At 32.6% G+C, this 15,534-nt stretch overlaps 1 protein-coding gene across 1 annotated transcript; it reads left to right on the top strand.

Annotated features, from left to right (window-relative positions):
* The first annotated feature begins 8,011 nt into the window (after nucleotides 1-8,011).
* Nucleotides 8,012-15,098, top strand: LOC139494778 (uncharacterized). Its single transcript, XM_071282971.1, has 4 exons — nucleotides 8,012-8,131; nucleotides 11,275-11,614; nucleotides 12,932-12,985; nucleotides 14,946-15,098. Exons 2-4 carry the CDS (start codon nucleotides 11,275-11,277, stop codon nucleotides 15,011-15,013), a joined length of 462 nt encoding a protein of 153 aa, XP_071139072.1. The 5' UTR covers nucleotides 8,012-8,131; the 3' UTR covers nucleotides 15,014-15,098.
* The last annotated feature ends 436 nt before the right edge of the window (nucleotides 15,099-15,534 follow it).

Genomic DNA, 15,534 nt, shown 5'->3' with positions numbered 1-15,534 from the left:
TGTGGTTCATCGTGTTTCTCGTTTTTATATAGATTAGACCGTTGGTTTTCCTGTTTGAATGGTAAATTATAACAAGTCAAAATACGGTCTCGACACGGTGCCTTGGTTCACCCCGAACATCAAGCGACAACAACGTATTTATAACTAAGATAGGATAGACATTTCACAGCTTCTTTCTTCCCTAAAACGAATCTTGGTCGATCATTCACACATTTCTGTAACCATCAAATTCGACATTTTATCAGAAACCTGATTTTTTATGCCATTCTGACAAAGTGTCGAATTCAAGTTAATCTTATAAGCGTATTCCCCAAGGAATCCATGATTATTTCAAGTAGCTTATATCAAAGGTACCGAGATTATAATTTAATACGCCATACGCGCGTTTCGTCTGCATAAGACTCATCAGTGACACTCACATCAAAATAGTTAGAAAGCCAAACAAGTACAAAATTGAAGAGCATATGGGACCCTAAATTCCAAACAGTTGTGCCAAATACAACCAAGGTGATCTATGCCTGAACTAAGAAAATCCTTAGTTTTTTCGACAAATAAAACGTTTTGTAAACAGGATTGTTTTACAATTACAATATAATTGATATTCATGTCAACACCGAAGTGCTGACTAATGAGCTCTAACATTCACCAGCAGTGGCATTGACCCAGTGGTGTAAATTGTTATCAAAGGTACCAGAACTGTAATTCTTATACGCCATATGGTTCTGATTTATGTGACAGGGTTTTCTGAAAATCGTGAAATATTACCGTTCGAGGATGTTCATGCTGATGTTCCACAATGATAAAATGACAAGAGGGGCTGTAAATACAAGGTGAGTGTAAATTCACATTTCAGAGGTTTTTTGAAAGTCGAGACATAAAGGAAACACATTGAACCTTTCTTAAAAGACCACATAAGAACAATAAAAAAAGTGGTCTCTTAAGTCAGGTGGTCTTTCAATACAGGTTAAATCAATATAAAATGCACTACAGAGGAACCTACATTTACTGGTCTTATGACGCAGGTTTTTGCTTTATGCATGTTGTATCTCAAGCAGGGTTGACTACAATATTATTAAAAAATTGAAATACAGGTTCAGAGTAGAGTTATCTTTCGTAGACGCTTCTTGTTAAATCGGAAATGGTATATAGCAACTTCTGTCGTAAACAAAGTTGAAAGGAAGACAACTCATTTTTATAATATGTATCAATTTGAAATAAAGATTTGTATTTTACGCTCTTAATTTTCTATGTTGTCTACGGTGGGTTTTTTAATTTTCTAAGTCGTTCATTTCTTTCGAAACACAGCATTTCATTCTCTATTTTATTCTGATATTTTAAAAGAGAGACGAAAGATACCAGAGGGACAGTCAAGCTCATAAATCGAAAACATACTGACAACGCCTGGCTAAACATAAAAAGACAAGCAGACAAATAATAGTACAGAAGACACAACATAAACTACTGAAGACTTAGCAACACAAACCCCACAAAAAACTGGGGGGGGGGGGTAGTCTCAGGTGCTCCGGAAGGGTAAGCAGATCCTGCTCCACATGTGGCACCCGTCGTGTTGCTTATAATATTACAAATCCAGTAAATAGTTTAATTCGGTAGGACACATTCGTTAATCTGTGGGGTCTTCATGTTTAACCTTTTTGGTATTAACGTATAACATACATTCATATATGTTGTAGAGGTTTGATCCGTTAACCCTATTAAGTCTAACATCTAAAGAAACTCCTCGGCAGTTCCAGCTCCGATCCTAATAATACTCTACACTAATGATGGAGTACAGGAAAACAGTTCCGCAACGGAAACGATCACTGTACGGAGTCTAATCTAGTATAAAAGTGACACCTAACATCCACGTATTCCAACATCAATCCGAATTACGATAGCAAAAAATCTTATTCGGGAGACTCCGTATACATACTATAAGTATTTTATTGTAATTATATTACAAAATATTGATCACATGATGCTAGTATGACTAGACTTGCAATTGCTTTACATCAATCCGACATTAATTTAATGTTTCGACGGTTTTTGTATTATATGCTATGATAAATGTATAACATTTATGAAAGGTTTTAAGCATTTTAGGCCCGCCATCATCAGGGATTTACCTATATCAATTCATTTTAATTTTGTCGTTGTCAATAGATCTGCAATATATTTATGCTTTTTATAAGCTATTATTGGTTTGCGTGAAAATATTTCGTTGCAAACTACATCCTGTTTTAGTAGATCCCAATGTTTACTAATGCATTGTTTTAATTTATGAATGCATGGATTAAATTTCGTTGCCAATACTAAAGGAATTTCCTTTGTGTTTTGTTTGGCCTTTTTTTCTGATTAAATCCGATCTATTACAAGATAATGCCTCATAGTATGTATACGGAGTCTCCCGAATAAGATGTTTTACTATCGTAATTCGGATTGATGTTGGAATACGTGGATATTAGGTGTCACTTTTATACTAAGTTTTGGTAGAAACAGAAAAAAAAGTTTATCAACCGATGTTCATTGATCAGATGCTATTTTACATGTTTTATAAATGAGGGATGAAAGATACCAAAGTGACAGTCAAGCTCATATATAAAAAATAAACTGATAACGCCATGGCTGAAAAAAGAAAAAGACGAACAGACAAATAATAGAAAACAAGATACAATATAAAAAAGCAGATCCTGCTGCACATGTTACACCCGTCAGATTGCTGATGTTATTACAAACCTGGCCTTGAAGGCATAAAACTTTCCTCAGTGCTCGGAGCACAAAAATCATGCTCGAAACATGAAATCCTGCAATTTGATTGGTTGATTTTCGAGTCTGAGGCCAGGTAAATAGTCTTATTTGGTAGGTTACATTCGTGAAAAGGTAAAGAGATTGTAATTACGACATAAGGAACATATTCGATATCATCAGTGAAACAGTTATTCCATAACGGTCAACCAAGTCATGATAGCGTCCGTAAAATTTACGAAGGAATGATTGAGTTTTCGTCATTTGAAACTATTGATTTAATAGCTTCCTTGTGAGCAGCAACCATCTATAGAAAAGAGAAATAGAAAAAATGTTAAATAAAATGAGAATGTTCGGAGCGTGCGTGGTCGAGTTTTGCTTTTAAAAGAGGGACGAAAGATACCAGAAGGACAGTCAAACTCATAGGTTGAAAGTAAAATCACAACGCGATGGTTAAAAATAAAACGACGAACAGACAAGATATAGTACAGAAGACAAAACATAGAAAACTAAAAACTACGCAACACGAACCCCACCAAAAACTGAGGGTGATCTCAGGTGCTCCGGAGGGGTAAGCCGATCCTGCTCCACATGTGGCATTAAATCAATAAGAAATCTGTCAAATCGTTCAATATACTAAAAAGTCATACATTAATTTTCCGTAACTACCAAAAATTAAAAGTTCATACTTAAAAAGTAAAATCACAAAAATACTGAACTAAGAGGCAAATACAAAACGGAAAGTCCCTTAGCAAATGGCAAAATCAAAAGCTCAAATATATAAAACAAATGGGTAACAGATGCCATATTCCTGACTTGGTACAGACATTTCTTATGTAGGTAATAGTGAATTGGACCTGGTTTTATAGGTAGTTAAACCTCTCAATTAAAGTAGATAGTTTGTAACCACCTGAAATTGTCCTAAATTCTTTTTCGTTCGCCTGATAGTTATGGGCATTGAAACAACTATGCTTGGAATTGTCACAATACACACAACAGCGACAGATGTGTAAAAATTATAATAACTTTATTAAGATGTTAACTTGATTAAATGTTAAAAAACATCGATGCTGAATAAAAAATGATATTCAGTTTACAACTTCCAAATTGATATTGTTTCCGCATGAATGATGTATATTGTTTTTCATTTTTAAGTTATGTTATCAATTTTGCCAGAGAAAAAGTGAAATAAAAAAAATACTGAACTCCGAGGAAAATTCAAAATTGTATGCAATTTTGGATAAGATTATAATTAGTTTACCTTCAAACTGTCGATCCTTTTTATACATGACATTTGATTGAAAAAGAACCTGCATGAGTTATTTCAGTAACTTAAATGACCTTACAACTGGACATTGTACAAGTCAACTTAATGTTTTAAATAAAGTCAAACTATGTCCGATCTACCTAGTTTTGGAAATCAAAAGTGAATACGATCGTTTTAAGGTCAAATTCGATTACCACACTAAATCTTGTTAGGCACTTTAGTGAACCAGCTCCTTGATCTGCACTATACGGTTAGCAAAAGGTGTAAAAAACATGGAACTTCAAGGCAAATTCAAAAAAGAGAATGCGGTAAAAACGGACAAATCAAACGCTATTGACATTCATGTCAACACCGAAGTGCTGACTATTGGGCTGTTGATACCTTCGGGGACGAAACTTCCACCAACAGTGGCATCGTCCCAGTGTTGTAGATAGTCATTAAAGGTACCATGCTTATAATTTTATACGCCAGACGCGCATTCGGTCTACACAAGACTCATCAGCGACTCAACAAAAAAAAACCAGAAGCAACTGCATGGTCATGATACGGTAAACATAAAATATATCTCTACTATAAAGAATTATATGATGTCAACACATTGCGACGATAATCAAAATACGAAAGAAAAGACAATAAACTTACTTTTTCCACGAATATCAAGTCAGTAAGTGTTTTATTATACTGAAAGAGACAACAGATAATACATGTCGGAGCTAAATCAAGTATCGTAATATAAATAGCAGAAACACAACCACACTGCTGAACGTCCAATTAATTAATATGCTCATGCTTAGACTACGCACTGACGTCAATCCTAGATACAATAAGTAAAATGCGACATCACAACTCCTGCAATATTCCCAAAATCATCCAATTCCGTTGCCCTTATTTGGAATTACGCAAAATATAATGACGCTTGAAAGGTTTAATCGAGGTTCAATGGTTGAAAACTATCGATCGGTCAAATAGTTCAACGCTTACAATTTAAAAAATAATCAAATTATTATGTATTTATTCTTTATAAAATATGAAAACTGAGGTATTTTAACGAGGCCCTTCAAGGGAGTGTCCCAGTATTACATTATCACAAATATTTTCATAGCCCATATAATCATAAATAATTTGTATAAACAAGGTAATCAAATTATCAAAAGAACTGTCTTAGACTTTCAAATTATACAATAATCATGAATTATTTGGTTTGGTAATTAAATAATCACTATAGAAACGGCTAATAAATCATTAAGAACCATGATGAGGCTCAATAATCGTAAACATTCTTTGATGTGTAATTATTACTATAACTTAAAGATATGTTATGTAAGATATTATGCTGGTGGATATGTCTGACAAATCATTACGACAACTTCCATTTCGTGATCAGCAGTGTAAAAACATACAGGTGAATGACTCTTCATACATTTGCAGTAGAACACGTGCACATACGTGATGTCTTCATTAAGAACATGTTAACGCATCCTTATTGGCTCGACCTTGAAACATTACAGATTTTTCGATAATCAAGGAAATTCACTTTCCGCCTAGTGGTATCCGATTATGTCTAAGACAACGAAGCCCTATACATCTTTAAAATTCGTATTCAAACAAATAATCCTATGAATGGTCCCTCTAAATTACGAAATCACATTGGCACACAACGTCCTTTTAATAGCAATTACAGCAACCTCTCAGCAAACAACAAAATGTGTTATCTTTATATCAAAATATGAATGACATGCTTCAATCTTCTCCTGGTAGTCAGAATAGTCTTGTTTACTGTAGCTGAAATTGACAAGGAAATGATACGTTGACTCAGTCCCATTCTTTTTGTGTTTGGATTAAAGATTTAAAGGTATCCGATTATGTCTAAGACAACGAAGCCCTATACATCTTTAAAATTCGTATTCAAACAAATAATCCGATGAATGATCCCTCTAAATTACGAAATCACATTGGCACACAACGTCCTTTTAATAGCAATTACAGCACCCTCCCAGCAAACAACAAAATATGTTATCTTTATATCAAAATATGAATGGCATGCTTGAATCTTCTCCTGGTAGTCAGAATAGTCTTGTTTACTGTAGCTGAAATTGATACGTTGACTCAGTCCCATTCTTTTTGTCTTTGGATTAAAGATTTAATGGTATCCGATTATGTCTAAGACAACGAAGCCCTATACATCTTTAAAATTCAAACAACTATACAGAACATCAAGTATTATATTTGTAAAGGATGTTCGGTACTCTGTTTACAAATAACAATTTTTTAAGACTGTAATAAATCGATTGTATATAAATAAAGAGTTTTGAGAAAGTAGTAAACATTTCTTTTGCTAGCATCTACTTATGCTTTCTTTTTTCTGGAGCACTTATACCACTCCTTTTTCTGGAGCACTTATACCACTCCTGATCGAGTGATAATACACTTTATTGCTATGTTTCCGCCATTACTGGATATCACACAGGTTCCCGTAAAATTTTGACATCATAATACAAAATATCTAAAATTGCATTGGAAAAGTGATTGTTGTATATCGTCAATTGTTAAAGCGGGACTGATTATTGGGTCAGCCGGGAATAGCGATAAGGTGTGTGCATCTTAGGAGTACGACAACAGTACGTTGACTAAGAATTGAACCAATCAAAATGATGGATTTTGTGTGTTCAGCACACAGTGTGTACTTTGAGAACTGGTTAAAGTTTTATGAGCGAGACTCCTGGTTTATGGTTCTTGCTGGTTGTTTTTTTTTTTTGCAAAACATTGTCGGTCCGTCTTCAAATTTGTTTTCTATACTGCCTTTGCTTTTATCTACCTATTTTTCTTGCTGTTTATACTTTTAACATTTAATCATGTACATTGAAGGCTTATATTTTCATTTCCTTTAATTGAAAGACATCTGAAACAACTATATATATACATATATTAGGTGTATATTTTGCACCCGATGTCGCAGGTAAAACACTGTTCAAAATATGTTCTAGTACATTACTAGATGATAGTGCTTAATATGTAATTTAATTGAATAGCAAGTTTCGATTGACATGTATTGACCTTGAGTTATCCATTTTGTTTTTTCCGTTCTTAGCATATCGGCTATATTCCAGATTTACAAAAAGTTCTGATTAATAATGAAAAAATCATCTGTCAAATATGTTGTTAATTATAAAAAAAGCATCGAAGGTATGTTTTTCATGGCAGGTATTCGATAGTCTGTGTTGGTAAAATCTTATATCAATAGTTATTTATTGGATTATTTGATATAATTTGATTTTTGTCTTTATTTTCCTTTTGTTAAATTGGCAAAACGATTCCTGAAATTGTCGTAGAAAAGAGACATATTCAAGTAAGATTATGACCTCAAAATAAGTAACCACTTATTTCAATTATCGCATCTTTCAGCGGAAACTTTGAAAGAAATATGTATTCTCGATGCATTGAAGACCTATTGGTGACCTTCTGCTTTTGTCTGTTCTATGGTCGGGTTGTGGTCTCTTTTACATATTCCTCATTTCCATTATCAATTTTATTTAATGGGAAATTAAGCAAAAATACAATAAGTAAATAGCTGAATTTGTGAAATGACCCCTTTCAAAGAGAATTTCGCCTTTATTTATTTTTTTGGATTGTTTTGTAGTTTTTTTTTCTTTCTTTACCAGAACATTTATATGTTTTATATGAATAAAAAGCAAAAATTTCACAAACAAGATAATATACAATTTATTCAGATTTTGATCGGCGTTGCCCTTTAAAGATAGTTTGTACTAGTTTCCAACCAAGGCCATATGATTTTCGTCAGCGCATTACACGTGTATATTGCATAATGTCTGCTTCGAATTCCGTAAAGTACTAATCGACGTCTAAAGGCCTGCATGTGAAAAGTAAAACTACAAAAATATCGAACTTAAATAAAATTTAAAACTAAGTTGGCACCATCAGAATCTTAAATACATAAAACGAATGGAATATGTGAATGGATGTCTACATATACGATGATGTATTAATTAGCCTCGTTTTGATCTTAGCCTCGTGTTCATCCCGAAGGCTTATCTTCCTCAATGCACCATATATAAGTATCGTGAATGTATATTAACCTGGACAGGGAAACCGCCGACATAACAGGTAAATCAATGCTCCGCTTCGCAAGTCAAATGTTTGGCAGTTGAATATTAGTAAAGAGAATTATTATACTAACTATATGATAAAATACCAAAAAAAAAAAGAAAATAAATTATTTGCCTTGCAATTCAAATGTTTAGCAGTTGAATTTTAGTAAAGACAATTATAATTCAAATTAAATGAAAAAAATGCCAAAATAAGCTAACTTGCATTGTTTTAAATACTATCTATTTATATTCAAATTAATTTTTTTTTTAAAGAAATGAGTTATTTTTATTTTGGTTGTTATAAATTTTCACGAGCGATTCATTATCGCGGATTTCGCAAGTAGAATATAACGCGAATATGAATCGTCGTGAACATGTAAAAATTGAATCCTCAACTATTTATCTACACCAAGTAAATATGAAAATCGGGAATATTATTCAATAAATTGGACAAGAAAGGATTAAACGCAAAATTAAGTAGCTCGAAAATAAGTAGGTTTACAGTATCTATTTTTCTTTGAGTTTTGACTTTCATTTGATGTAATTTCGCTGAGAACACATATAAATTTTTTTAATTAAAAAGCATATTATTGTTCAACGTATAGTAATAGTATTAGCAATTTTTTCATAGGTAATAGTATCCCTAAATTAAACAAGTTCGAAAAAAAAGCTCATTTAGAAGTGTTAATTTGTCGACATGTGGTGCAGAAACAGGTTACCTTTCCGGTGCACCGGAATTGTTAATTTGTCTATTACTTTTTTAAAAAGAAGCTGACTGTTCGCTTTATTTGACACATGTTAAATGGACAAAAAAAAACATTTGCAAAAAAATATTTTCTTATCTAAGCGAATACGTCCCTATATAAACGTAAATTGATATAAACTTGTTGATTAGAATTCCTGTAAAATACTAATGTCATTCATGTAATAGTCTAGTTTCTCAGGCATAGATTACCTTAGCTGGATTTGGCAAAACATTTCGGAATTTAGGTCCTCAATGCTCTTCAACTTCGTACTTTATTTGGCCTTTTTAACTTTTTTGGATTCGAGCGTCACTGATGAGTCTTTTGTAGACGAAACGCGCGTCTGGCGTATATACAAAAGTTAGTCCTGGTATCTATGATGAGTTTATTTACATGTTTAAAATAAAAGCTTTCTAAACTTAGTTATAACGACGGTTCTTAAATCATGCTTTTACCTATTTTTGTGTTAATTTGGGAAGAAAATATTTCAATTTTCAATTATCTAACACATCATATATTTTCTATAGAATTTTCCTCGTTAATTAATAAATCAAGCAGTGTCTGTCCTTTAATGAAAATCATAATTCTCATCTGCAACGATTTGTGCTTTTTTTTTTACTACATAGGAATTTTCATTATCCATTTACTCTTTATATAATTGTATCCATATAACTTAAATAAATTGACTTTCATTTTAGTTGTCAGAGATTTTATTTGGTTGGTGTTTTATTCTAAGTCTACATGCTTGTCCTTTGCAATGTTTTACGAATAACAGGCTATTATTTTAACTAGGACTTATTCTTTATTTCGGAATTTGCATAATTTTTTGTACATGAAATTTTTAATTAATTCCATGTTTATTTGGTTGCTATATTGTTTTGAGCTGTTCATAATTATACTCATCATAGATACCAGGACTAAATTTTATATATTCGCTAGACGCGCGTTTCGTCTACAAAAGATTCATCAGTGACGCTCGAATCAAAAAAAGTTTAAAAAAAAGAAAAAAATAGTACGAAGTTGAAGAGCATTGGAGATCCAAAATTCCTAAAAGTGTTGCCAAATACAGATAAGGCAATCTATGCCTGAGGTAGAAAAGCCTTAGTATTTCAAAAATTCAAAATTTTGTAAACAGTTAATTAATTAATATAACAATATCAATGATAATTCATGTCAGAACAAAAACCATAACATTTTCCATACAAAGTATTTTGTATAGATAGTGTTGTGCGTGGCACAGTACATTCTATTGAAAATGTATAAGTATGTTCTTTTTAATAGAAAGTGTTGTTCACAGCCTCAGAACATTAAAGTAAAGAATTAACATGGAATTTAATAAAATTTCAAGCATAAGAAATTATGTAAATTCCATATTTAAAAATAATTCCAAGTTGAAAAATAGCCTGTTGTATGTGAACTATATGTAATATCCTGATGTGTCTGATTGGAAAGTACGTATGCTGCACAATACATGATTTATATAAATTATGTAAAAGTTTTATCAAATACACTTTGTTTTTTATTTTGAAGCGCATGACACAATTTTCATTTAGTCGGTACAAGTTTTAATGACAGCTATATGATAAATAAAACAAAAACAATAATATCATGATGTAAGGGGAACATTTATTTGTTATTGTAGAAGGTTATTTTCTATGCCCTCCTTCCAATCCCCCAATCTCACAAAAAAAAAACGCAGACAATAAGTATATACCGTTATTCATAAATTTTCAAGTGTAGACTCGAAAAAAGAAACATTCAGTTTTCGTTTAAAAATCATCCTGCAAACTGCCCAGATGAGAGAAAAATGGTTGACTTATAATAAGAATCATATTTTTATATAATTCATGTTAATTCAATTTACATTGATAACATTTATAACAAATATAATTGTTCTGGTGAATGGAAACTTATATAGATTGGCTAAAAGTTGATATTTCGTAAAGAAATTATAATAATTAAACTAGCCAAATTTGTTTGGTACCACCTAAATATATTAAATGTCGGTATTCAATTCAGATATAATTAGTTTGTCGTCCCTTCATTTCATCAAACAGACATGTTTGATAAAATTATATTGTGGGTTCATTTATTTTCACGGGTACCAATTTTCGTGGATAAAAGGAAACTTGTATGTTCATGGATATTTATTTTGTGGTTTTGCCGAGATCTGCATACAAACCTATTGAAAATTTGTCATTTGTTGAACATTTAATTTCGTGGTTTACCTGAACCCACAAAATCCACAAAAAAATGGTACCAAACGAATAATGATGAATCCACAGTATATTTTTCCTTTGCTAGCCAAGACTTGTCAAGTTAACCAATTTTCTATCGATAATGTATGTTTTTATCTATTTTGAATGTATTGATTTTAAATTTCATTAAAAAAGGCCTGTGTATTTCTATATTATAGATGGCGTATTTTAAGCTGACCATCCTTGTCATAACGGTCGTTATTGGATTACAGCATGGTCCGGTTCATGTTAGCTGTCAGTTTTTTCCGCCACCACCTGGCATAGGTGCATTCCAACCACCAGGACTACCCCAAGTTCTCCCCGCAAATGCTAGGTTATTGCCAATACCTGTACCTGTACCTAGACGAGTTCCTAGACCTAGAGATCGCGATCGTGACGGAGGAAGACGACGAATTGTACTAGTGAACGGCGGGGGCGGGGGACCTGGACCTGGACCTATTGGAGGAGGAATGGGTTTGCTTGGAGCGTTGTTGCCCCTGCTATTTTTATCTGCTATATGTAAGTACAACTGATGTCAGAAATGTGACCAAGATAACTTTAAGGTGGCACATAACACTACAGGGAGATAACTTTGTAAAAATCATCTGAACGTTTTAATCATGTTTTGTTGTTAAGAAAATACTAAGTTTCACTACGATCAAAATTAGTGTCTGTCCAAATTATATATATCAAATGATTTTTTTCCGATAAAGTGTGTGGTTCAATTTTTTCTAAATCTTTATTTGTTTTATTTTACATTTAATAAATGATTTCCAATTAATTTAGATATTGAAGTTAAATTTAATAATTTCAATATGTATTAGCCTACAATAACTGAATTCATCAAAATACAAATTGCAATCAAAAAGATTTCTGCAAATGAATATTACTATAGTTATCAAAGGTACCAGGATTATAAATCAATACGACACGAACGTTTTGTCTACATAAGACTCACCAGTAACGCTCAGATCAAAAAAGTTATAAAGCCAAATAAGTATAAAGTTGAAGAGTATTGAGGACAAGAAATTTCCAAAAAGTTGTGCCAAATACGGCTTAGGTAATCTATTCCTGGGATAAGAAAATCCTTAGTTTTTCCAAAAAATAAATATTTTGTCAAGAGGAAACGAGAATTTATCAGGTACGAAAAAAACAAGCAGCAAAATGTAATACCAGAACGTTTATTATGTTTAATGTTTCTTTGATATGATAATTACAATTAGAAGTAAAATAAATAAAAAAACGGAACTCCTAGGAAAATATTACACGGAAAGTGCGTATAATTATCATATTCCCAACTTCATGCAAGCATTTCCAGGTATAGAAAATGACCGATTAAACGTTGTTTTTTAGCTTTCTAAATCCCCCCATATAAAGTAACATACTGTTCGATTATGTTGATAACGATGTGTGAATAAAACAAACAGACATACAGTGAAACCTGTTTAAACCGAACCCCTTCGGGACTTAATATTTTGTTAGGTTTTGGCCGATGTTAGGTTTTGTCAGGTTCACAACGCACAAAATTTGATATAACGGTGCTTACGAATAATTTTCGTTTATACAGGTTAATTTAGGATTCTGTTTAGTCAAGTTTCACTGTACTTGGTAGAAATTTAAAAAAAAAACATAGGGGCACAGAAGTCAACGTTTTGTTATAATCTTAATCATTATAACATTTAAGTAATACGTAAGACTTTTTGAATATGTATCCACTATAATGTGTTATAAATGAGAATGTATTGTGTATTGTTGTTATTATGTCCCGTCAGGGGCCCTAAATTAGAAATTTAAGAACTTTGAACTTTGAACTTACTCATTATGTTGTTATTGTAGTGGGAGCAATACGTCCTCCTGTAACTGCAGCAACTCCTGTAGTTCCTGTACCCCGTAAGTATTCAACTTGAGTTATAGTCATTTCGTACCCTAACCATTTCGTATCCTGGCAAAAACCTTTTTGTACCTCATGGAAGATTTATATGTTATACTAATTCGTACCTAGTGGAATATTTATATGTATACCGTTTCGTACCTCATGGAAGATTTATATGTATACCATTTCTTACGTCTTGGAAAATTTATACGTATACCATTTCGTACCTCATGGCAGATTTATATGTATGCAATTTCTTACCTCGTAGAAGATTTATATGTATACCATTTCTTACCTTATGTTTTAAAAATGATAATCTTACCTAGTCCAATTGTTTTAATCCCCTCGATGGTCTCGTGGAAGCGTGTTCGGGAGGCTGTGGGTTCGAAACCAGGCAATGTCAAACCAAAGACTAAAAATTTGGTACTTGCTGCTTCTCCGCAAAGCTCGTTGCACGAAAGAGTAAGAGCAAAAGACTGGTCGGAAGAATAATGAGTCCGGGTAAACTGATATGTCTTCCACTGGACTGTTACCTTGTGTCACCTATGATAATTTAATTCTTAATTCCATTTTAAACTGGAGTAAATCATGACGAAACGTTGACGACGTCACGGTCACATGACAAAACTTTGTCAACGAGCTGATGGACAAAATACTGTCAGCCAATCAGAAGACGCGTTCCATCCAAATTAGATTATTAGACGAAAAATAAACATTGGAAATGAACGATTATTATATATCTGAATACTTTAAGACAATTTGACATGGAATTAACTTTATAGGTTTGTATCCCGCCAAAATAAATTCCACAAATTTGCACATGCAATGGTATTGTATAAAAGTTTGAATCCGACAAAAATAACCGACACAATATTTTGTATACGTTACTTAATGAAAATTTTGCACACGCCAAAAAAACCTGCTATATGGTATTCCAAATAAAGTGCAACATATATTTGTGTTAATTTTTCTATTTCAGCTCCTCCTGGAGTAACCGTTATTGTTACCCTAGGTGGTTAAATTGTGTGTGCTAAAAGATATATTGTGTGTACCCCACGTGTGTCTTATGCTAATATAAGTCAATATTCATCTGCAATCTTGACTTATTTATATGCACGAATAATAATTTAAAAGTAAATCACAATAATACCGAACTCCAAGGAAAAATCAAAACGAGAAGTTTCTATTCAAATGACAAAGTCAAAAGGTCAAAAACATGAATCGAATGGATAAAATGTGGCATATTCCTGACTTAGTATATGTATTTTCTTATGTTAAACAAATGTGGTTTAAACCTGTTTTTATAGCTAGTTAAGGGGGTAGATCTGGTATATGGGAGACAACTCTTACACATGTATTGAAAGTCATTATTGCGTTTTACAATAGCAGTAAATTAAACAGTGATCAAACATTTATGTTGTTTACATTTGGCTGTGAGAATGAGGCAAACTGAATTGATCCAGTAAACTGTACATGTTTGACACCACCAACAATTAAACTAAAGAACATCTTTTTAAATAACGTACATGAAAAGGTAGAAAATTACCATTCATCAATGAAAAGGTTATAAAAAACACTAATGAACTGAGTCTGAGGAGTTCTGTAACAACTATACTGACTATAGTGTTTTGTGGTATCATTTAGAAAAAAGTCTTGGAAGTTTTTTGAAATTCAATAGGAGCAAATGGATAAAATAATGGAGTTATTTGATTTTAGTGCAAAGTCAATGATTCAGAATGCGTACTTAACTGTTTGTCTTTGTTGTTTTCAAATATAAAGGGTACTATTCTAATACATATGATTTGAACATCAATCCTAGTACAAGCTTATGCTAATAGGTACATTGTAATCCACATTAGTACAAAGATAGTACTTAGATAGTAACAGACTGTCAAATAGTTATCAAAGGTACCAGGATTATAATTTAGTACGCCAGACGCGAACATAAGATATTAATGTTTTTTTTTTCTATTTCAGCAACTCCACCACCACCACCTCCTCCTGTTGTACAGTTGCTTACCGTTCTTGTTACCCCTCCGGGGTAGATAAAATGTTTGTGATGATATATATATATATTGTGTGTACCCAACGTGTGTGTTTTTGCGATATTAAATCAGTATAATTCAATAATCTTAACTTATTTATACGCAAGCGTGATAAGTAAAATCCCCAAAATACCAACCTCCGATAGGAATTCAATAGGGAATTCCCTAACCAATTGACAAATCAGAAGACCAAACGCAAAAAAAAACGATTTGATAACAACTGTCATATTCCTGACTTGGTACAGGCAATTTCTTAAATGGTAAGTTTAAACCTGGTTCTATACCTAGCTTAACCTTTCATTTGTATAAAACAAGATTTTTGGAAATTTTCAATTGCTTTAAATTATCCTCCTTCAGCGCACATGAATGTCTTGCCTTGGTCAGCGCACATGAATGACTTGCCTACTTCAGTGCACATGACTGTCTTTCCTCCGTCAGCGCACATGACTGTTTTTACTCCTTCAGCGCATATGACTGTCTTGCCTCCATCAGCGCACACGACTGTCTTGCAAGAAGAAGGA

This window comes from Mytilus edulis, chromosome 11, assembly GCF_963676685.1.
Source record: "Mytilus edulis chromosome 11, xbMytEdul2.2, whole genome shotgun sequence".
Taxonomy (NCBI): domain Eukaryota; kingdom Metazoa; phylum Mollusca; class Bivalvia; order Mytilida; family Mytilidae; genus Mytilus; species Mytilus edulis.
Note: the sequence above shows the minus strand (reverse complement) of the source record. Positions and strands in the feature narration are given on the sequence as shown.